Source organism: Felis catus, chromosome A2, assembly GCF_018350175.1.
Source record: "Felis catus isolate Fca126 chromosome A2, F.catus_Fca126_mat1.0, whole genome shotgun sequence".
Lineage (NCBI taxonomy): Eukaryota > Metazoa > Chordata > Mammalia > Carnivora > Felidae > Felis > Felis catus.
Window position 1 is genome coordinate 2,619,987 of NC_058369.1, and position 21,097 is coordinate 2,641,083.

Here is a 21,097-nt window from a genome sequence, read left to right on the forward strand (position 1 = left end):
AGGAGGGGAGAGCGGGGAGGGGACAGGGGGGCAGTTTCGGCAGGGCCTGGTGGCCGCGGGGAGGACTTGGGATCTTCACGTATTGATAGACCCCTGTGGTGGGGGGGGGGGGGGGCGGGGTTGGGCTTGGCCAAGGGGCCAAGGGCGGGTGTTCCGGAGAAGGAGGTGTTAGGGTTAGGCTGGTGAAGATGGCTGGGGCTTGCCTGGGAGGGAGGGAGGGGGCGGCGGGGCGGAGGGACAAAGGCCAGGGTCGCGTGTGCCGCGCGGCCTTCCAGGACGGGGAAAGCTGAGCCTCGGCTGGCTAATGTTTAAAGATGGCTGGTGACAGCCGGGAGCTCGGAATTCCAGGGCCTGGCTTTGGGTTTGTCTCTAGCTGGCCGGCGTCGGAGGCGGACGTGGCAGCCCGGCCGAGCCAGCTGCGTTTGGAAGCCCGCTGAGGTCGGAAAAGAAGGCCAGCGAGGGCCGCGGGGCCCGGGCGGGGACTCCGGGCTCCCCACCCCCGTGTCCCGCCGGCTTTTGAAGAGGCGCGGGCCCGACTTCGTCAGGTCCCGTCCCTGTGTCCGTCCGCGGGCCACCACCCTGGGCCAGTGCCCGCACCCCCTGCCCGGTCTCCCGGCCCCCAAGGTTCCAGAAGCCACTCGGCAGCCACGCTGTTTTCGCGCGTGTGTGTTTTATCGCGGTTAAAGGACACAGAGTAGAAAATTCACCCGCGTAACCGTTTCTAAGCGCACAGCTCCGCGGCCTCAGGCACATTCACGCTGTGCTGCGTCCACCCCCACCACCCGTCTCCAGAACCTTCCATCTCCCCAGACTGAGACCCTGTCCCCATAAAGCACGGACTCCCCACCCATGGCTCCCACCATCCGCTCTCTGTCTCTGTGGGCGGGACTCCTCTGGGGACCCCTGTGCGTGGGGTCACGCAGGACGTGTCCTTCTGTGCCTGGCTCCTGTCCCTGCACACGGTGGCCTCCGGGTCCCTCCACACGGTGGCAGGTGGGAGGACGCCCTTCCTCCCTGAGGCTGGGTCACATTCCAGCGTGTGGCCGGACGCACCGTGTTCACCCTTCCCTCTGTTCCCACGTGGGGCAGCCGGGAACCTCGCGGCTGTGCACGCGGGGGTGCGGGCATCCTTTGGGGGCCCCGCTTGCACCCCTCATTGGGTGCATCCGGACGCGTGGAATTGCTGGGTCGCGTGGATTCCGTGTCTAACTTTCCGCGGGAGCAAGCACCACGCCGGCCTCCAAAGCGGCCGCCCGTCTCGCGTTCCTGACGCCTCGGCAGGGCCTCGTAGCCAGAGGTGCTGTGCCATCTGGCAGAGCCGGGGGCCTGTCCCTCCGCGTGGCGCTCGAGAATAAAACCCGAGCCTGTCGCTGCAGCCACGTGGCCCGCGTGGCCCTGTTCGCTCCCCTTTGCTCACCGTGTCGGGCCCTCCAACATCCTGTGTTTGTTCCTGCCCCAGGGCTTTTGCACATGCTGCGCCTTTGCCCGGCTCTCCCCGGGGCCAGCTCCTCCCCGTTGCTGAGGCCTCAGTGCCAACGACACCTCCTCAGAGGGGCCCCCGCCGGGCATCTGTGTCGAAAGTCACCCCCAGAGCCGCCCTCTGTCCCCTCACCCAGTTTAATGGCCTCGCTGGAACTTAGAGCCGCGTGGAGTTATCCCGGGCCTCTTCTGTTTGCTCACTTCCTGTCTGTCTCTCCGCCCTTGGCACCCTGCCGCCTCCCCAGTGCCTGGCGAGTAGAAGGTGGTCACTAAACACCTGTGACATGAGTGTGTCACCTCGGCGTGTCGATCTCCCAATTAGGGCCGGCCGCAGGTTTAGCCACCAGGATGAAGGGAGTTGTCTGGTGCCAAGGGGTGGGCGGGAAGGGTGGGACCGGAGGCCCAGCGGCGCCTTTCTCGGGGGCTGGGACGGACCGAATTTGGGCTCCTGGCCATGGACAGGAAAGAACACTCTGTACACTCGTCAGTGGGATCCAGTTTACATTTCTATTGTCGCCACGATCATGTGCTTGTTTGAGCAAAAGGATACGGGCGGAGGTGACGTCCCGGCTACACATGAACGCCCCACGGGCCTGAGAAAGTCGAGAGAACCGGGCCGTGCCGAAGCAGGGAGTCACTTGAGATTCAGCTGTTGCCAGTGGCCAGACTCTCACTTATACCAGCGTGAGTGTGGCTACCTATGCTCTGTGCGTGGTGCTAAAGAGAAGGAGATCTCGTGTGCCTCTCAGAGAAGGAGATCTTCGAGGAAAGGCCCGGAATGACAGGAGAGTGTTAGCCATGTAGATGCCGAAAGGACCTCCGGGCAGAGGGTACCACACCACCTGTGCAAAGGTCCTGGGGCAGGATTGGGCCTGGCACGTTGGCAGAGCATCCAGAGGCCCATGTGGCTGGAGCAGAGTGGACGATGGGCGAGAGAAGGAGGAGGGGAGGTGGGGGGAAGGGATGGGGAGGTCTGGCAGGGCCACAGGGGGCCGCTGGAGGTGGGAGCCCCGGAGGGCGGTGGGCAGAGGAAGGACGAAGTTCATCTGGATTCTGAGTTTGGACAAACGCCGTCACCAGCACAGTATTTATCCCCTCATCAGCGATTGGCCCTTCCTCTTCCGAAGCAGCTCAGACTCCAGCCTCACCCCCATGAAGGAAGGCAGCGGTGGAGAAGGTTCGCTTTGCAGATGGGAAGACCGAGGCTCAGAGGGAGGACACGGGACCAGTCCAAGGTCACACGCCAGGCTGTGCCAGGCAGGGCAGGGACTCCGTGCGGCTCTGGCTCCCAGGAGACCCCCGAGGTCCGACGATCGGGGGGGGGGGGCTACACCCCGCCCCCTTTCTTCAAGACCCCGGTGCGTTTCAAAGGCCCCGAAAAGCCCCACAGCTGCTCGGAGACCAGAGATGCCCTTTCTTCTTGACCATGAGGCCCGTGCTCGGTCGGGTCTCCAACCACGAGCACGGGTCACCGGCGGGCCCCTCCTGCTTCAGTTTTCACCCAGGAGACACGTCCCTGGTGTCCTCGCGGGGAGAATACCGTTTGGGCAGCACGGGCTGCGGAAAACCGTGTCCGGGGGCCGGAGGGGGTGGGGGGTGGGGTGGTGGTTGAGTCGACCAGGTCAGGAGAAAACTCAAAACAAAAAACAAAAGACAAGCCAACGACGTTTTAAAGCTGGCATATTGGATGTGGTATGATATTCAACGAGATGTTCATGTATATTTTTTTTAAGTCTATTTATTTATTTTTGAGACGGAGAGGGGGGGAGAGAATCCCAAGCACGGAGCCCGACGCGGGGCTCGAACTCACGGAGAGAGATCATGCTCTGAGCCGAAATCAAGAGTCGGATGCTTAACCAACTAAGCCACCCAGGCGCCCCCCCCCCCCCCGCCACCGTTTATGCGTTTTTACGAGGAGCAGATAAAACCGTCAGCCCATCAGCTTTCCTTGCTGTGTGGCCTTGGGGAACTTACTTGCGGTCTCTGGGTAACCCCGGGCATCGCCGGACCGGATCCAGGACGGCTTCAGGGTGTCAGACCAGACCGTGTCGCCCGTCGACGCACCCCGTCTCATGACACCGCGGCCCCTACCCCCGGCGACCCGAGCGGGGCGTGCTCGGAAGTCTCCCCAGCCTGCGCGATAGGGTCTGGGGGGTCTGCTCCCCGAGGGGGTGCTCGTCGGCGTGGGCAGAGCAGGGAGGTAGGTACCAAGGACGTATTCTGTCCCTAGCTGTCCCCAGCACACGGATGAGTGTGCTCTTATCCCCACCACCTACTTCTCCCATCCCCCTCCCACCTCCCCTCTGCGGGTTCTCTGTAGTCAAGAGCCCGTTTTCTGGCTTGTCTCTCCCCCGCCCTCTGTTTATTTTGTTTCTTCAACTCCACATATGAATGAAATCCTACGGCGTTTGTCTTTCTCCGACTGACACATTTCGCTCAGCGTTACGCTCTCTAGACCCATCCATGTTGTCCTCCTGGGGGAGTTTTGAAGATTAAATAAGTCAGTGGAGGTGAACCGTGCAGCCCAATATAGTCAAAGAAATGAGTCACTAAGCATTAACAATTGGACCGTACCATTTCACCCAGAACCCTCATCAACCCTCCCAGGACCTCCAGTCTATGCCCCTCCTCCTCCAGGGGCGGCCACTCACATCTCCGAGCCCCGTGGGGCCCCCCTGGCACTTGACACGCCCCGAGTTTATCCCCTGGGTGAATCTGTTTGCTTGTTCATTGCCCGTCGCTCCCCCGTTAGGACCTGGGTGCCACGAGGGCGGGGCTTTTTTGCCCATTTTCGTCACACTGTGTCTTCCAGGCTTCTGACACCCAGGAGGTGCCCAGCAGTCAGTTCCTTTCAAAAGGAAACGGGGGGCGCCTGGGGGGCTTCGTCGGTTAAGCGGCCGCCTTCGGCTCAGGTCATGATCTCGCGGTCCGTGGGTTCGAGCCCCGCGTCGGGCTCTGTGCCGACGGCTCGGAGCCTGGAGCCTGCTTCGGATTCTGTGTCTCCCTCTCTCTCTGCCCCTCCCCCAATCACGCTCTGTCTCTCTCTCCTTCAAAAACAAATAAACATTTTTGAAAAATTATAATTGGTAAAAAAAAGGAGCGAAGAGCAGAATTGCTTACCTTCTCCCTCCCCCCAAGCACTGGTTTTCACCCCCACTGGAAACGGATGGATCCAGAGCAGGGCCTCCCCCCACTCGGCACTGCAGACACTGGGGCGGGTCATTCTGTGGGTGGTGTCCTGGGTGCTGTAGGGGGTGAGCGGCGTCCCCGGCCCCCTCGATGCCAGGACAGCCCCAGTCCTGACAACCACAGAGGCGCCCAGACTTTGTCCTGAGGGGCAGGGTCACCCCCATTAAGCAACTCTGCGATGGGCACATAACTTCTCTGACTTGACATCGGCTTTGGATAAGAGACTCTGAGCTGCGCCTCAGTTTACCAAACTCATCGGTTGGGTAGATTGAATCAATCTACCGTGACCACTCTTCACGCAGTACGACTCAGCAGACAAAAGCCGTTGTCTTGGGGCCTGGGGCAGCTGGGGGCACTGGACATTAGCCGTCCTTTTTTTTTTTTTTTTAGCGTTTATTTATTTTTGAGGGAGAGAGAGAGAGAGACAGAGCGTGAGCGGGGGAGGGGCAGAGAGAGAGGGAGACACAGGATCCGAAGCAGGCTCCAGGCTCCGAGCCGTCAGCACAGAGCCCGACGTGGGGCTCGAACCCACAACCGCGAGATCATGACCTGAGCAGAAGTCGGACGCTTCACCGACGGAGCCACCCAGGCGCCCCTTTTTAAAAAAAAATTTTTTTTAATGTTTAGCCTGTCCTTTCAACATTATCCATTAGACGTCTGTTCAGACCAGAGGACACTGCATTTAAGGGCCGGCTGTCTAAGCAGATGAGAGGAGAAGGGACTCTCCGTGCCCCTTCCCTCCCGATATTTCATGGAAACATCCATCGCAGCTCAGCCCCGGGGGGGCTGAGCTGGGCTCAGCTTTCTGTGATGGTGGCAGGGTTCCGCACCGTCCAATCTGGTCCCCGCCAGTCTCGTGGGCTCCTGAGTAGCGAAAGGTGACCGAGGCTGGCGAAGTCCTGAAATTCTAACTTGATTTCAGTTTAGCTCACTTACGTGTAAAGTCGCATGTGGCTGGTGGGAGTTTTCAGGACCCAAGTGACAGGCAAGTGGCCAGCAGACAGATGAGACTTTTTGTGAAGGTTGGAGATACTTAAAAAATAAGATCACATAATTAAAAGTCAGGACGTCCTGCCGCCTGCCACCGCGTGGACGGACCCGGAGGCCACCGTGCGCAGTGACAGGAGCCGGACACAGAAGGACACGTCCCGTGCGACCCCACACACAGGGGGTCCCCAGAGGAGTCCCGTCCACAGAGACAGAGAGTAGACGGTAGGAGCCAGGGCTGGGGCAGGGGGCGGTGAGTCTGTGCTTCATGGGGACAGAGTCTCAGTTTGGGGAGATGGAAAGTTCTGGAGACAGATAGTGGGGGTGGATGCAGGACAGCATGAGTGTGCCTGATGCCAATGAGCCATGCGCTTAGAAACAGTTAAACGGCGGGGCGCCTGGGTGGCTCAGTCGGCTCAGTTCGTGATCTCGCAGTTTGTGGGTTCGAGCCCCGCGTCGGGCTCTGTGCCGACAGCTCAGAGCCTGGAGGCTGCTTCGGGTTCTGTGTCTCTCTCTCTGCCCTTCCCCTGCTCATGGTCTCTCTCAAGAATAAATAAACATCAAAAAAAAATTGAAAAAGAAACAGTTAAATGGTAAATTTTATGCTATGTCTATTTAACCACCATCTAAAAACTAAATTAAAAAAGATTTAATGAGATAGCATGTCATTACAGCATCAGTGTTTAGAAACGATGCTTATTTAATTAAAAAAAAAAAAAAAAAGCTCCCCAGACTATAGAAAGGGAAGGGTAAACCCCTTGACCCCAGTGAAAGGATCTCCATCGTGCTCGGGGGTGAGAAACTGGGGAGTCTCCCCCAAGATCGGAACCAAGAAGGGCCACTCGCTCTCGCCACTTCCGTTCGGTATCGTGCTGGAAGTCCTTGACTGTGCAATAAGGCAAGAAAAAGGAAATCAGAGGCCTACAGATCAGATGACACAAGGGTCTTACAAAGAAAATCCCGAGCGATTTACGAAAACACAAACATCTCCTAGAACTACTGAGTGAGCTCAGCGGGGCTGCGGGATACAAGACCGACAGGCGACGGCCAGCCGCGGTTCTCAGCGCTCACAGCGGACAGTTAACCGCCACGCGGAACACAGTGTCGTTCACAGCTGCTCCCAAGCCCACGGTTTTTTGACCGTCAGTAGCCACCAGCGCTTTCACACGCATTCGCTGACTTGGCGGCCGGCAAAGCCCGGAGGTGGGTTCTGCCATCTTTCTGCTCCCGGGAAACCGCGTGGCTCCGAGAGGTGGTCTGGCCGGCCCCAGGTCACAGGGCAACCTTGGCTAAGAGTCAGCTGTGGCCGAGCGCCCTCGCTCTCCCCGGATGCAAAGTAACAACACCCTAGACGGAAACGGGGGGGGGGGGGGACGCAGCATGGAGAGTGATAACGCCTCCCTCCGGCTGGCGACGTGCTTACTGTGTGCCCCCCACCCCCCACCCCGGTCTGGGGCTCTTTCTTGTATTCGCGATCGCCTTTTCTGTCAGGGGACAGCCTCTGAGAGAGACGTGTGGCTGTGCCCACTTCACGGATGAGGAGAACGAGGCCCACAGCCCTGCGGCCCTGACCGGGCATCGCCTGAGCACCCGCGACGCCCTGCTGCCTGGCGAGGCCGTGTGGGCCCCGGATCCGGAAGAGGGTCCTGTGCCCGAGGCCGGCTGCCCGGGCTGGGCTCTTCCCAACGCGGCGGCCACCGTGCCCAGCCGCGTGGCCGTCCAAGCGGAACTGGCCCGAGCCAAGGGGCCGCTGGCAGCCCGGTCTGGGAGCGGCCACAGGGCGCGGGGCCGAGCCGGGCACGCTCGCCTCGGCTGCTGCCCAGCCCTGCCCAGCCCAGTGGGTCACGACTGGGGCTGCCCCTGTCCGCTCCTGTGGCGGGTTGGGAAACTGAGGCACGGGTCCTCGGCCCGGTGGCGTTCAGGGCACCCTCGATCTTGGCGGGCAGGAGGTGCTCGACGCACAGGGTGTGCCAAGCCACGAGGCGCACGGGGAGGGCTCCGAGGCCGCCTGGGGAGGCGTCCGCACGGTCACCCCCACGGGATCCCGAGGGAGCGGAGGGCGCGTCGCCTCAGAGGCTCCCGGCGTGGGATGGGAACTCGGGCGTCCGATCCCGGAAGCCAGGCGGTTAACGCACGGCCGTGGGTCGCAGGTCTGGACACACGTGCCCACTCATGCAGAAAAGTCACCCTGGCGACGGGGGGGCGGGGCGACACAAGTGCCGTGGGTGGGCGCTTGCTCACTGTTCCAACCTCAGGCTTCCTTGCCTATAAAATGGGCACAATCAAAAAAAAAAACATGGGCACAATCACAACGCCAGACGTGTGGCTCTCACGGATTGAAGGAGACCTCAAAAATGAGGTGAAGCCCACATTTACGGCCATTTTAGGGATTTAAAATATTCTTTTAAGTTTATTTATTTTGAGAGCGAGAGAGAGAGGGAGGGAAACAGAGAATCCCAAGCGGGCTCCACGCCGTCCGCGCTGAACCAGATCCGGGGCTCGAACTCGATTTGGGCGTGCCCTACGGGCTCCCGACCCATCCGTATTACCTCTTTACCACCTCTCGGTGATGCCCACACCCATTTGAAAGAGAGAAGTGAGGCTCAGAACAGTTAAGCAACTTGCCTGAGGGCACACAGCGGTTATGCCTGGCTTTGGAACGTAGCAGGTGGAAGGGGCTGATTCTCCTTCTTTGGCGTCTGGCCGTGACTCCCACCACCTTGGTGTTTGACCTCAGAGACAGATAGGCGGGGCCGGGGGTTCCGTCAGGCTGGGCTCGTGGGTGTCCCCCCCCTCCCGCCGCCCCCGCCCCGGTCCCGGGTGGACGCCGTGGGGGCTGCAGAGGGGTTGGCGCGCCTCGCCCTCCATCCAGGCTGCCGGAGCTGATAATGCTGAGCTCAGCGTCTGTCTGTTTCGCCGTCTGCCAAGGAGCCTGATTATTTTTAGATAAGATGGAGGGCGGGCGCCAGGGTGGGAGGGAGCCCCCAAGCCAGGCGGGTGGGTAGCCGCATGGCGGCTGCAGGGGGACGCCCCTCTGCCCTCTCCTGGGGGCCCTGAGTGACAACCCAAGACCAAGGGCTGGCGCCCCGGGACTTCAAGGGCAGAGGCCGAGGGGAGGGGGCCAAGCGGAGACCCCCGGGCCTGGGCAAGCTCGGGACCGCTTCTCCACGGCGCTGCCCAGCCTGGCCCCGGCACGGAGGCCTCCTCTCCCCCCCGGGGTGGGGTCCCCTGCAATGTCACCACACCGTCCCCCTCCTTCTCTTTGCAGACGCGGAGCAGAGCGGTAGTCCCCGGGCAGGGATGGGCTCCGACCAGGAGGACAGCAAGCCCATCACGCTGGGTGAGTTTGGGGATGGCGAGGGCTGGGGCGCACGGCCCCATCGTGCTCTGCGTGGCCCCGCATCGGCACCTCACAGCCATGCTATAGGCAGGCACTGGTATTGTTCCATTTTGTAGATGAGAAAACCGAGGCACGGAGAGGTCAAGGGGCCTTCCCAGGGGCAAGCAGGGAGCTGGGGTTGGAACCCACGACTCCAAGCTCCCGCCCTCTGGGCCCTGAGGGGCTCACCCCACAAGAGAGGGCCCTGCTTCTGCCCTGGTCTGCTCCCATAATCGCCCTCCTGGACCAGAGCAGTCACCTCTACCCTGGTCCCCTGGCTTCTGTCCTCACTTCCCTGTCTGTCCTAAGGTGGCCAGAGAGCCCCCATGAGCTCTGAGTCAGGTCCTGCCCTCCTCTGCTCACAGTCCTCTAGGGGCCCCACCTCCCTTGGGGCAAAAGTCCCCCCCCTGACCCCCAAGGCCCTGCAGGACCTGTCCCTGTGCCCTGCCTGCCCTCCCTTCCTCCCTCTCTTCCCCTCGGTCTCTCTGCTCCAGCCACATGGGCCTCCTAGCTGTTCCTCCAACAGTCCAGGCCCAGTTCCTGCTTCAGGGCCTTTGCATGTGCTTTGCCTTCTATCTGGACAGCTCACTGCTCTCTCTCTCTAGATCACCCAGGTCTTAGCTCACATACTCCCCCTCTCAGGCAGATTTGCTGACCTCAGACAGCCTCAGCCACTCTCAATGACCACTTTCTGTTTTATTTCCTTTTGAGGAAGTTAGTGATCGCCTATGTATTTGCTTAGTTGCTTGTTTGCTTCTCTCTCCTAATGCAACCTCATCTGCTTGAGGGCAGAGGCTTTTGTCTGTCCTGATCACTATTGTGTCCTCAGCGCCTAGGATAGGACCCTGGTACACAACAGGTGCTCAATAAATATTTGCAGAAAGAAAAAAAAAAGGAGAGAGGGAGGGGTGAAGCAGAGACAAAAAGAGAAATGGTACACAGGGGTGGAGGAGGAGAGATAACAGGAAGGAAGGATGGAAGAAAAAGCAAGTGGGTGAGGACGTCCCCGTTGGAAAGGCCGGCACAGGGAGGCCGGATGGTTCCAGGAGCGTCACAGGCCCCTGTGCGGCTCACCACGGGCCGGCTGTGACCCTGAGTCCTCCTTGGCCTCCTGTGATCCTCAGGCGCCTGCCTCCAAGCCAGATGTTCAAGGCAGGCGGGGGCAGCGGCGCTTGGCCTGGTCCCATGGGGAGCTCCAGCGTCTGGCGGAGGAAAGCACTTCCTCCCACCCGCCAGGGAGTCCCCTGGAGATGGAGCTGGGCGAGTGCTGCACAAACAGGAAACCCTGGTGGGGGGGAAGGCGGAGGGGCGTGCTGACACCAGCTGGCCAGCTGGGTGGCAGGAAACGGCCGAGGCCACTTCCCCTGGACGCTGGGGGCGGGGGGTGGGGTGGGCATCGCCCTCTCCTCCTAGGAATGTGGTGGCCCTGAGCCCCCCAGCACGGGGCTGGGCATATAGTAATTGCTCAATAAATGGTGTGCACAAAGCTGGTAACCGGGGAGACTGGAGTTTCCGGACTGGCCAGGACTTGGGTCTCTCACAGCTGGGGAACCGGGCACCCAGGTCGGCTCCCTGTGGCCCGTGCTGCCCCCTGGGGGCCTGGAGAAGAACCGCTCTCGCCCCCCCCCCCCCCCCCCCAGGCCTACAGCCGCCCACCTGCTGGTCCCTTCTCCACTCTGACCACCTTCCCTGGCTTCTTTCCCTCCTGTTGCCTCCAACCCCAGGGCCTTTGCATGGGCCACTGCTGGCAATATCGTGACCCTCAGGGAGGCGGCCAAACCTCCTGTTTGAGATCATCCTGATCGCGGCAGCCGACACTGGCCTGCGTGTCCTTGCCACTTCCCAAGCTTTAATGTCTGTAGGCCTCTCGGTCCTCTTTCAGGCAGGCTCCCCAACCCTGCCTGCCGACCACCGCCTGACGCATGGTGCCTTTGCCTTAATGATCTAAAAAAAAAAAAAAAACCCAAAACCGTATTGTGGTTAAATTCACATGACAGAACATGCACACTTAGTGGCGTTAACTACATTCGTGCTGTTGTGCAACCATCGCCTCTAACTGTCCACAACACTTTTGTTGCCCTGAAAAGAAGCCCTGTCCCCACCCCTCCTCCCCCTCCCCAGTCCTCGGCCCCCATGAAGCCCCCTTCCTGTCCGCGGATGAGCCCGTTCAGGACGTTTCACACCCGCGGACTCACGCCCCGCGTGGCCTTGTGTCGGGTTCCCTCCCTGAGCGTCGTGTGTCCGGGGTCCGTCCGCGGGGCGGGGGTGCGGGGGGGTGGTGCGAGAGGCTGGCTCCCAGCCGTCCAAGGTCAGCCAAGAGGAGCCACACCTGTTTCCAAATCTGTTAAATGGGTCCCAACCACCGCATACCAGAGAGGAGGGTCCCTCTTCCTTTGACATTAGGCAGGCGCGGTTCTGGGGACATGGGGGACTTTAACTGCTGCGGGTGGACCTTCCATTCAGCCCGTGATTCTGAGCCCCTGCTGTGTGCCAGGCTCTGGGCCAGGCACTGGGGACACCGCGGGACCTGGGCACACAGACCTCCCCGTCAGGACAGAGCTCCCAGTCTGGAGGGGGAGGGATAAGGGGCTGCAGAACCGCGTGACGTGAGGCGAGCAAGCCAGCCCCTTGCGGCCAGTTGATTCCTATCAGCCACCCCGATGGCAGGGTGTGTGGCCCCCACTTTGGAGATTAGGGAGCACAGAGGCTCACGGACAGGAAGGGACTTGCCCAAGAGCACACGCGAAGCGGCAGCCGGGCCGAGATTCGAACGCAGGTCCGGCCTCTGCCTCCGTCTTGCCACGGGGCTGCAGGGGGTGGGCAGGGTGACCACTCCAGCCCCCGGAGTCTGGGTAGCCCAGGGTGTCGAGGAAGGAAACAGACCCAGTGAGTCCCATTTTCTCCCTGTTCCAGACACGACCGACTTCCAGGAGAGCTTCGTCACCTCCGGCGTGTTCAGTGTCACCGAGCTCATCCAGGTGTCCCGGAGTGAGTGTCCCCGCCCACCCTGTGCCGGGATCTGGAGAGGGGAGGGGCGCGGGAGAGGGAGAGGGGGCTTTGGGATGGGGACCCTGAGAAAGAGTCTCAGGGAAAGGGAAGCTGCCCATCACCCTGCCCTACTCCCCTCTGTCACCGAGCTAAGGTGCCTAGGAAGGGCAGTAGGTGGGGGCCCACACGCCCCACCCGCTTTGCCTCCTGTTCCCTTACCTTCCTAATGTACCTGCTGGGGACCCACCCACTCCCCAGACACCCCCACCTGAATTCCAGTGCAGGGAGTTCTGGGCACTGTCCTGCGTTAACCCTGACCATCATCCTCCCCGTCCAGATCAGCAGAGCCTGGCCTCAGGGAGCGCTGGGAAGCTCGGCCTCCCGCTCTGGCTATGCCTCTGCCTCACAGTGTGAGCTTGGCCTCTCCTGCTGGCTTTGGGCTTCTGACCCATAGAATGAGGACACTTTCAGCCACGTTAGGAACCAGGCCCGTCAGGGGACGGGGTTCCTTTTGGGGCTGGCCAGTCCCCCGGTGGCTCTCCCCACCCCTCCGGGGCAAACTGCAGCCTGGGAGCTTGCACCCTCTCTCAACTGCAGCCCGGGAGTTTGCACCCTCTCTCACTCTGCCCCCTCTCGCCCTCCGCAGCACCCGTGGTGACTGGAACAGGACCCAACTTCTCCCTGGGGGAGCTGCAGGGGCACCTGGCATACGACCTGAATCCAGCCAGCACAGGCATGAGGAGAACGCTACCGAGCACTTCCTCCAGCGGGTACGTGCCCCGGTCCCTGCCTCTGGGCATTCAGCCACCCCTCGCCCACCTCCACCTGGCCCCAGCTGGCTGACTCCTCTCCCCGGAATGCCTGTTTTCAGGGTTCACATGGTAAACTCCTACGTATCCCTCAAAACCCAGCCCCAAGTGCTCCTTTCCCCAGCCCTGATACCCCACCCAGGGCTCCCACAGCCTTGAGTCCTATCAGCCCACTCCCTGAGACTCCACGGGAATAGACACTGGTTCTTGCGGAGATACGCTGGGTAACCTTGAGCCGGTCACAGTGCTTGCGTGGATTTCCGCCATCTGTAAAATGGGATCATAGTCCTACCGGGTTGTTCTGAGGTTTAGGGTAGGCCGAGTGTTTATCCAGGGTTTTAGTGCGCAGCCTGCCAACCGGCCGTCTGCGCTCGGCCGAGTGCCTCACTGCCTCTGGCCCCGGGCGTCCCATCCGAGCGCTGGGCAGGTTGAGACAGGTGCTCCCCGAACCGGCTGAAAGTCCGCGGGAACCTCGACGTCTCGCGATAGCACCCTCGCCGCCCTGCCCCCTACGGACCGGAAGTCAGCCCAAACTGCCCCCGCCACACCCTCGCGTCGCCGTGGTAACCGGCCTGCGCTCTGTTTCCCTCTCCCTTTAGGAGCAAGCGGCACAAATCGGGCTCGATGGAGGAAGACGTGGACACGAGCCCCGGCGGCGATTACTACACCTCGCCCAGCTCTCCCACGAGTAGCAGCCGCAACTGGACGGAGGACATGGAAGGAGGTGGGGCTGGCAGTGGGGGCGGAGCGGGCCTCGGGGCCGGGGTTACCGCGGCGGGGACTACATATTCCGGCAGGCACTGCGCCGGCGCCGGGGTGCGGGAAACCCTGGGGCTGGGGCCGCGGAGCCTCCTGGGAGTTGTAGTCGCGCGGGTCGCTCGCCGCTGGGAAGTCCGGACTCACGTTCCCGGAGCTTCTGGGTTCCGTCGGGGCCGGGGAGGGCGGAGACTGTCCCTCCCGCGGCTTTCCTGCCCTCTGCCCGGTGCAGCCTCGTCTCCGTGGGGCTCCCGACCTGCGGCGTGGACTCGGTGGCGCTTCTGATCGGCAGCGCGCTTCTTCCCGGGGTCCGCCCTACGCTCTCATCTGGAGGGTCCCCGCTGGTGGGTCCCGAGCTGCAGCGTGCCCCGTCGCAGGGGTCCTGCTGATCTTCCGAGATTCCCGTCTCCACGGGCTCGGCCTCCGCGCGGTCCCAGGTCTCCTTTTCTCTGAACCTCCTTTTCGGGGAGAGGCTGGCCTCTCACTCGTCTGCCTTTTTAGGGCCCTCCCCAGAACGGGTCCTGTTCTGCCGGGGCGGCATTGCCACAGGCTCCCCAGCGGCCTCCCCCCGAAGATCTCCGTTCCTTGGGGTCCTCGTCTCCACCGCGGTTCTCCTCCGGAGAACCCGAGTTTCTGCTCTCCCGCGGGCTGGCCTCGGGGCTGCTTGGGGACACTATGCTCAGGGGGGCCCGCAAGCTTGCCTTGCCCTGGGCTGGGTGTCCCTGGAAATGCAAAGGCCCCCAGCGGAGTCTGTGTCCCAGAATTTAGAAACGTCGCTCAGTCCAGACCCTTACCCCAGAAAAGGGTTCACCCCGCGGATTACCCAATGGTTGCCAGCGTGGACTCGGGCCCACCGGCCAGTACAGCCTCTGGTGACCGCACTGCTCTGAGCCTCCGGTTCCTCATCTGTAAAATGGGGTTAATATCTGCACCGCCCTCTAAGGTTGTGGGGATTAAGTGAGTTAATCCGTGCGGTGTCCCTAAAACAGGCCTGGCGCATAGTACACACCCAGTAAACCTGAGGATTTGTTTGCTTGCCCCCTGCTTTTTGGTCCCTACTCCCTATTCCCGAAGGGCCAGCTTTCTTATAAAGGTCTGTCTACACGAAGACCATACCGACAGGATTCCTGGAAAGCATTACAGTTAAGAGGGCAGGTTTAAGTGTCAGAGAGACCTGGGTTTGAAATCCAGGTCTGCCATTGGCTCGCTGTGTGGGCTGTGTAACTTTGGGCAGGTGACTTGACTTCTCTGAACCCCAGTTTTCTTTTCTTCAAAATGGGATTGATGAGATAACTCTTCTTTCCTGGAGCTGGGAGGAGGAAATGGTAGAAGGCGCATAAAGCAGCCACCTGGCACACGATGAGTGCCCAGGACACAAGAGAGTTCGTTGTTCGTGTCTTTATAAAATGCCCATGTCTGTGAATGAGTCTCTAGCGTGTCTGGTTGTGACATTTGAGCCCCAATGGCCCTCCCTCTTCCATTGTGTTGGCTCCCAGGGCAGGTACCTAACCTTGGGAGGATGTGTCTCCCTAGGAGGCTCTAATTTGTGGGTCAAAGTGTCTCCATGGCTCTCTCTCCCTGCGGGTTCCCCACTTCTGACAGGTTTGCCTCTGTAAAGATCCTGTGTTTAATAAGCTTTAAGTTTGATTGTGAGAAACAGAAACCCCAAAAGGACAGTGCATTTCTCTCCAAAGTAAATGTCCAGCCGTCAGCAACCCTGAGACTTAGGCTCCCGCCTTTAGCTCCAGTGAATATGGAACAGTTTTTTAAATATTTTTTTAAACTTTATTTTTTAGAGAGAGAGAGGGAGACAAAGCTCGATTGGGGGAAGGGCAGAGGGAAAGGGGGAGACACAGAATCTGAGGCAGGCTCCAGGCTCTGAACTGTCGGCACAGAGCCCAGTGCGGGGCTGGAACTCGCCAACTGTGAGATCGTGACCCGAGCTGAAGTCGGATGCTTAGCCAACTGAGCCACCCAAGTGCCCCAAATGTGGAGCATTTTTAAATGTTTATTTATTTTTTTTTTTTTTGAGAGAGAGAGAGAAAGAGAGAGCACGAGCAGGGGCAGAGAGGGGGAGAGAGAGAGAGAGGGAGAATCCCAAGCAGGCTCCACGTTGTCAGCACTGAGTACGATGCAGGGCTCGAACTCATGAACTGTGAAATCATGACCTGAGACGAAAGCAAGAGTCTATCCCTTCACCAACTGAGCCACCCAGGTGCTCCCAAGTGAGTATGGTTTTCATTCCCACCTTATGGTCCAAGACAACTGCTGGAGCTCCAGCCCTCATGTCTGCTGTCCAGCCAGCAGGAAAGAAGGGTCAAGTCTGAGCATGTCCTTTCCCTTTAAAAATAATTCTCAGAGGATGCGCTTACCTCTTCTGCTGATCTCTGGGCCCCTGAGTCGCTCCTAGGGCCACACCCTGCCGCAGGGGCTTCTGGGAAATGTAGTCTTATTTTCGGCAAGTATGTGCCCGTCTCAAATTTAAGGGTTCTGCCACTAAGGAAGAGGGGTAGGGCAGATACTGGGAGACTGTTAACTTCTGCCCTGCCTTTAATGATTGGGAACCCCAGAGCACTCCTCGTTAACTCTGTGATCGACGGGACCGGCCACATATAGAGCGTGTACTATTTAGAGGTGGAGGGCAGCTTCTGCGATGTAGCCACAGCAGCGCGGAGAGGAAAAATTATAGCCTTAAGTCTATGGATTAGAAAAAGAGAAAGGATGGAAGCCAAAAACAAAAACCTAGCTTTCAATGCAGGAAGCTCGAAAAGAGAAAATCAATCAATCAATAAAAGGAAGAAAATGTGCGAGAGAGTCACTGGAGCCTGGTGTGAACTTCCTGCCCTGAGCATGAAGCGGCAGCAGTGGGGGTGGACGAGGAGGCAACTCACACCCCCTTCTGGTGTGCCCCACGGAGTCACAGAGCTGAATCTGTCCCTTGTGGTTTCCATTGGTTGCTTCAGGCGATGGCAGACTGGCTCCCTCCTGTGGGGCCCTCAGCATAACCCCCAGCTGTATGCTGGTCTGCACCCTGCAGGTGCGCCCAGCCTGGTGGGGAAGATGGACGCCTCTCTCCCCCTCCTCCCTCCTCTTCCTTTCCCTCCTCCTCCCCTCCCCCTTCTGCTCCTCCCGGCCCCCTTCTCTTCCTTTCCTCCCTCCTCTTCCTCTGCCGCCTCCTCCTCCCCTTCCCATGTCCTCTTCCCCCTCCCCCACAGTCTCCTCCTCTTGGCTTCCTCCAGCTTCCTGTCTAGACAGCCCCCAATTAGCTGCTCATTAAGGGGGTTAAGCTGATTAGAGCACCCCCTCCCTTCCTCTCCTCCCGCCGCAAGGGCAGTGTTCCGCTAACACCCGCCTCCCCTCTGCATCTGTGCTCCCTTACCTGGGGCGGGGCGGAGGGCTGGGGGATCTGTCGGCCCCACCCCCCAGGCCTCGCGCCAGACTGAGGCCTTTGCCCTCTCTGTGCCCAGATTGGGAGTGCCTTTGCTCCTCCTGGCCACCGCCTCCCGAGGCCTTCCCTGGTTACCCACCCAAGCAGGCCAGAAAGGGGCCCCTCTGCTCAGCCCCCGGGAGTGCTTTGTTCCTGCCGCTTCTGTGGCCCTCCTGCAGGGGGCGGAGGCACCCAGCCACGCAGGGACCAGGGCCTTCTCTCTCCCCTGTCACGTGGGGGGCTCCCGCCACCTCTTAGAACCCGGAGGGCAGGAGGGGCGCAGAGCGAGGCCTGTGGAGTTACGGTGTTGGGTTTGGATCCTCTCCCCCGCTTCTGGCCTCTGTGGCCTTGGGCAAGCGACCTCCCGTCTGTCCGGCGTCAGTCTCCACATCTGTGAAACGGGGGTGACAACTGTGACCCGCACGGGGCGGGTGTGAGCGTGACACGAGGGCAGGCTCCGATGTGCACTGCCCCCAGGGGACAGGACAGCCGGGGGGGGGGGGGGGGGGGGGGGGGGGAGGGCGCACACACCACAGCGGGCCCGCCCCTGGCCTGGGGCCGTGGAGACCCGGCCCGGACATCACGTGCGCACGGGGGAGAGGTGTGGCTGGGCGAGCACGCGGGCGCACGAGCAGATGGGGCTGCTTGTGGGGTAGGGTCCGTGCTGCCCGGGCAGGCGCACGCAAGGGACCGAAGGGAGGACACTAGGCAGAAGGTGCAGGCGTGGATGTGCTCGGATGGGGACAGACGCGGTGCCGGGATGGGGACACGGGGGGGGGGGGGGGGGGCGCAGAAAGCGGCTCGCACCCGGGGCCGGAGGGCGTACCGGCCTCGTCTTAACCAGACCGCGTGACGGCCTGTCTGTGGAGCCGGGAGGGATGCCCAGACGCGGGGAAGCACACTCGGGGCCTCTAGGGGCCTGCCCCGGAGCGCGAAGGGCTGTTCTTTCCTGCAGGGCCCCGGGCCAGGCTCCCCCACTCCCTCCCGCCTGCCCTGGTTCCCCCAGGCCCCATCTCAGGAAGCTCTAGAAGGGCCTGCGGAGATGCGGCTGGGGGCAGGGTCCAGCCAGGCTATTTGCATCCAGGACAGGCTGTTCTAGGAAATCCTCCTAAGTGAGCCTCCGCCGGCCCTAACCTCATTCCCACCAGGCCCCGTGCCAGCAGGGAGCTGTCGCCCCTGCCGCACGCACCCACATACGCACACGTGTGCACGCGCACGCACATGCACGCCGCCTGCAGGGCTGACTCCCCCCCCCCCCCCCCCGCCGGCCATCCTGGGTCCCACCGGCTCCTGTCCCCTGGGACGGCCTGGGCTCCCGGCTCAAGAGGCGACACTTGGCTGCCAGGCCTCTTGGGCCTGCTGACCCAGGGCCCCGGACACACTCACTCCCAGCACCGTGTGTGTTTGGGGCTATGAGGGCAGCAGGGTTTGTGACACAAAAGCCGCTGACTTCCCCGGTGGCCCTGGGGCGGCTGGTTCCCACATTTGTATCACCACCAGCAGGACCCAGCATTGAGGCCGAGGGAACACGGTTGGGGACAAGGCTGGGGGCGGGGGGCCAGGACACGGGCGGCAGGAGACCCCCACGCCCGCGACAGCAAGCCTCAGAGGCGGGCCATGACTCTCACCAGGGTGACTCTGCCCGGGGACGGCAGCGGCTGTCACATCGGGGGGCCCCTGGCGTGGGGGGTGCAGGCGAGGACGCTGCTTGGCCTGCGGTGCCCGGGGCACCTCCACAGGGAGTGACCCTCCCCGATGTCAGCGGTGCTGGGTGGGAGGGCACACCCCTCACCATGTGCAGGTCCCCTGTGGGCCTCGTTGGGTGCGTTTCAGTCTAAAACTTTTTTCTCCTGCGATTTATTTATGTATTTGTTTGTTTGTTTATTTGTGAGAGCGCCCGTGCATGAGCGGGGGAAGGGCAGGGGGCGAGCAAGAGAGAGAATCCCAAGCAGGCCCCCCGCTTGGCACAGAGCCCAGTGTGGGGCTCGATCCCGCGACCCTGAGATCGTGACCTGAGCTGAAATCAAGAGTCAGTGGCTCAACCGACTGAGCCCCCCAGGTGCCCCTAAAAGTGATTTCTAAACATGCCCATCGGCAGGCCCCACTGCACCGAGATTCTGGTCGCCCTGGGGGAGCCGGGCCCGGGACTCTGCCCCGATTTCCCCCCAGCTCTCCCGTCTGGAGGCTGGCAGGGACGGGACGTGGGGAGGAGGGGCGGGGGCTCCCCTGAGTCTTGAGGGCCAGCACGTGCCCCTCACCAGGATGGCCTGTCCCCTTCACAACAACGGGGACTCCTGTGCGCGGTCTCTGTGGAGTCCTTGTGCGCCCTTGGCACACCATTCATTCGTTCATTCATTCATTCATTCATGGAGGAAGGTGCCAGGGGTTGAGCTGGAGGCCGGTAGGGTTCCTGAGGGCCGCAGCCGCCCCGGGCAGCCGGCGGCCCGTGTGAGGCCCGTCCACACAGGAAACTCCCAACGGGTCAGTGAGCCAGACCCTGGTCTAACGGCTACAGGGGCTCTATCCCATTTTATCTTCTCGATGGCCCCGCGAGGAAGGTTCTGTTCCCTTACCCCGGTGAGGAGGAGTCTGCGGGCGCAGGGCCGCTCTGGGCCTCGTCGGCGTCCTCCCGGCTCACCCCTGCCTATTGGGGCTTTAGGACGGCCCCTCGTCTCTGCCTACCCTGCGGGGTACGGGGTGCCTCCGGAGGGTGGGGCAGCCTCAGCCGTCTCTGTCTCTGGAGGGAGAGAAGGCAGGGGCCAGGCCGTGACGTCAGGGGCCTCTGCTGGCACCGGGCTCCTCGTCCCGTGGGCCATGTGACCCCGGGCAGCCCCTCTCTGCTCTGAGCCTCGGTCTGCCCCCCTGGATGATGGGCTCCCAGCCCCCTCGCCCACGGGTGCTGGCAGGAGGGGGGGCAGGGGCTCTGCCTGCCTGCAGGCCTGTGACCCTCTGGCTCCTCCCACACAGGCATCTCGTCCCCGGTGAAGAAAACAGAGATGGATAAGTCACCTTTCCACAGCCCGTCTCCCCAGGACTCCCCCCGCCTCTCCAGCTTCACCCAGCACCACCGGCCTGTCATTGCTGTGCACAGCGGTGAGCACGTGGGCCCCAGGCAGGGAGGGGCGGCTGGGCCCTCTGATCGGGCACCCCCCTCCTTGGGCCGGGGAAGTCCCTCTGGCCATCTGACCGTGAGTCCCGGTGCCATAGCCTCCCGGCTGGGCCACAGCACCCAGAGGTGTCGTGGTGCGGAGCGCCTGGCCCTGATTCAGGCTCTGGGGCCTCAGTTTCCCCCTCCGTCCAGGAAGGAGGTACAGTCTGGGCTTGCCCGTCCCCCCGCTCCCCTTAGCTCACACTCCACCCCCACGGGGTTGGGTGGTCACAGAAGGAGGTAGACACTCCCGACGCATGGCTGGACACACGAGGACACGCAGGCCATACAGGGGTGCTCCTGGCCACAGGGACAGGAGGCCTCACGCGCGACAGAGGGAGACTGACCTGAGCAACCATAGGGCACGAGCCGAGCTGGTCACGGTGCACCTGGCTCTCCTTTGCTCGTCCGTCCATGGGGGCTCCTAAACGTCCCCCTCCCAGGGCTGTCTTTCGGGCCGAATGGGCTAATCGCGGTAAGGGCTCGCGTATCGCCTGTCGCCCCATTGTCCTGATGGTGACGATTTCGCTGCACACAAGGGCAGGCACACACACAGGGAGGCAGGTGAGAATCAGAACAGTGCGGTGGTTCGGATCAGGAGTCGGCCGACCAGGCCCACGGCTGCCTGTTGTTGTAAATAAAGTTTTATTGGTGCACGGCCCTGGCCGTCCATTTGCCTGTGGCAGCTTTCAGACTTCAGCGACAGAGGCAAGTAGCCGCGAGAGACCATGGGGCCTGAAAAGCCAAGAAGACTTACTCTGGCCAGGAGCTAGAGAGAGGAAGGGGGCGTGAGCTACCTTGGGGGTGACGGGAACGTTCCAGAATTACAAAGCAAATATACTAGAAGTCACCAGATCGTTTAAAAAGAGAAAGCAAGCAAATAACACACGGGCTCGCCACTCAGCCACGCACAGGAGCGGGGCGCCCCCACCCAC

General features: G+C 61.5%; 2 protein-coding genes across 10 annotated transcripts in view; one reads left to right on the plus strand and one right to left on the minus strand.

The window, feature by feature from the left end:
• The window catches only part of NFIC (nuclear factor I C), a 64,021-nt gene that overhangs the window by 31,453 nt on the left and 11,471 nt on the right, over nucleotides 1–21,097 (plus strand). For all 9 annotated transcript variants that reach the window (XM_045043479.1, XM_045043480.1, XM_045043491.1 and 6 more), the window contains 5 exons: nucleotides 8,924–8,995; nucleotides 11,948–12,022; nucleotides 12,669–12,792; nucleotides 13,431–13,555; nucleotides 19,982–20,107. In XM_045043479.1, the coding sequence (XP_044899414.1) occupies nucleotides 8,924–8,995; nucleotides 11,948–12,022; nucleotides 12,669–12,792; nucleotides 13,431–13,555; nucleotides 19,982–20,107 (522 nt within the window). The remainder of the gene's footprint in view (nucleotides 1–8,923; nucleotides 8,996–11,947; nucleotides 12,023–12,668; nucleotides 12,793–13,430; nucleotides 13,556–19,981; nucleotides 20,108–21,097) is intronic.
• LOC123381731 lies at nucleotides 8,277–12,675 on the minus strand. The gene is made up of 2 exons (XM_045043517.1): nucleotides 11,405–12,675; nucleotides 8,277–10,978 (listed from the first exon to the last, which is right to left on the minus strand). Exon 2 carries the CDS (start codon nucleotides 10,829–10,831, stop codon nucleotides 9,860–9,862), a length of 972 nt encoding a protein of 323 aa, XP_044899452.1. The 5' UTR covers nucleotides 10,832–10,978; nucleotides 11,405–12,675; the 3' UTR covers nucleotides 8,277–9,859.

What these genes read in the sequence shown, in the direction of transcription:
- LOC123381731 (XM_045043517.1), bottom strand. Translation starts at nt 10,831, where the DNA reads ATGATCTCAAACAGGAGGTTTGGCCGCCTCCCTGAGGGTCACGATATT.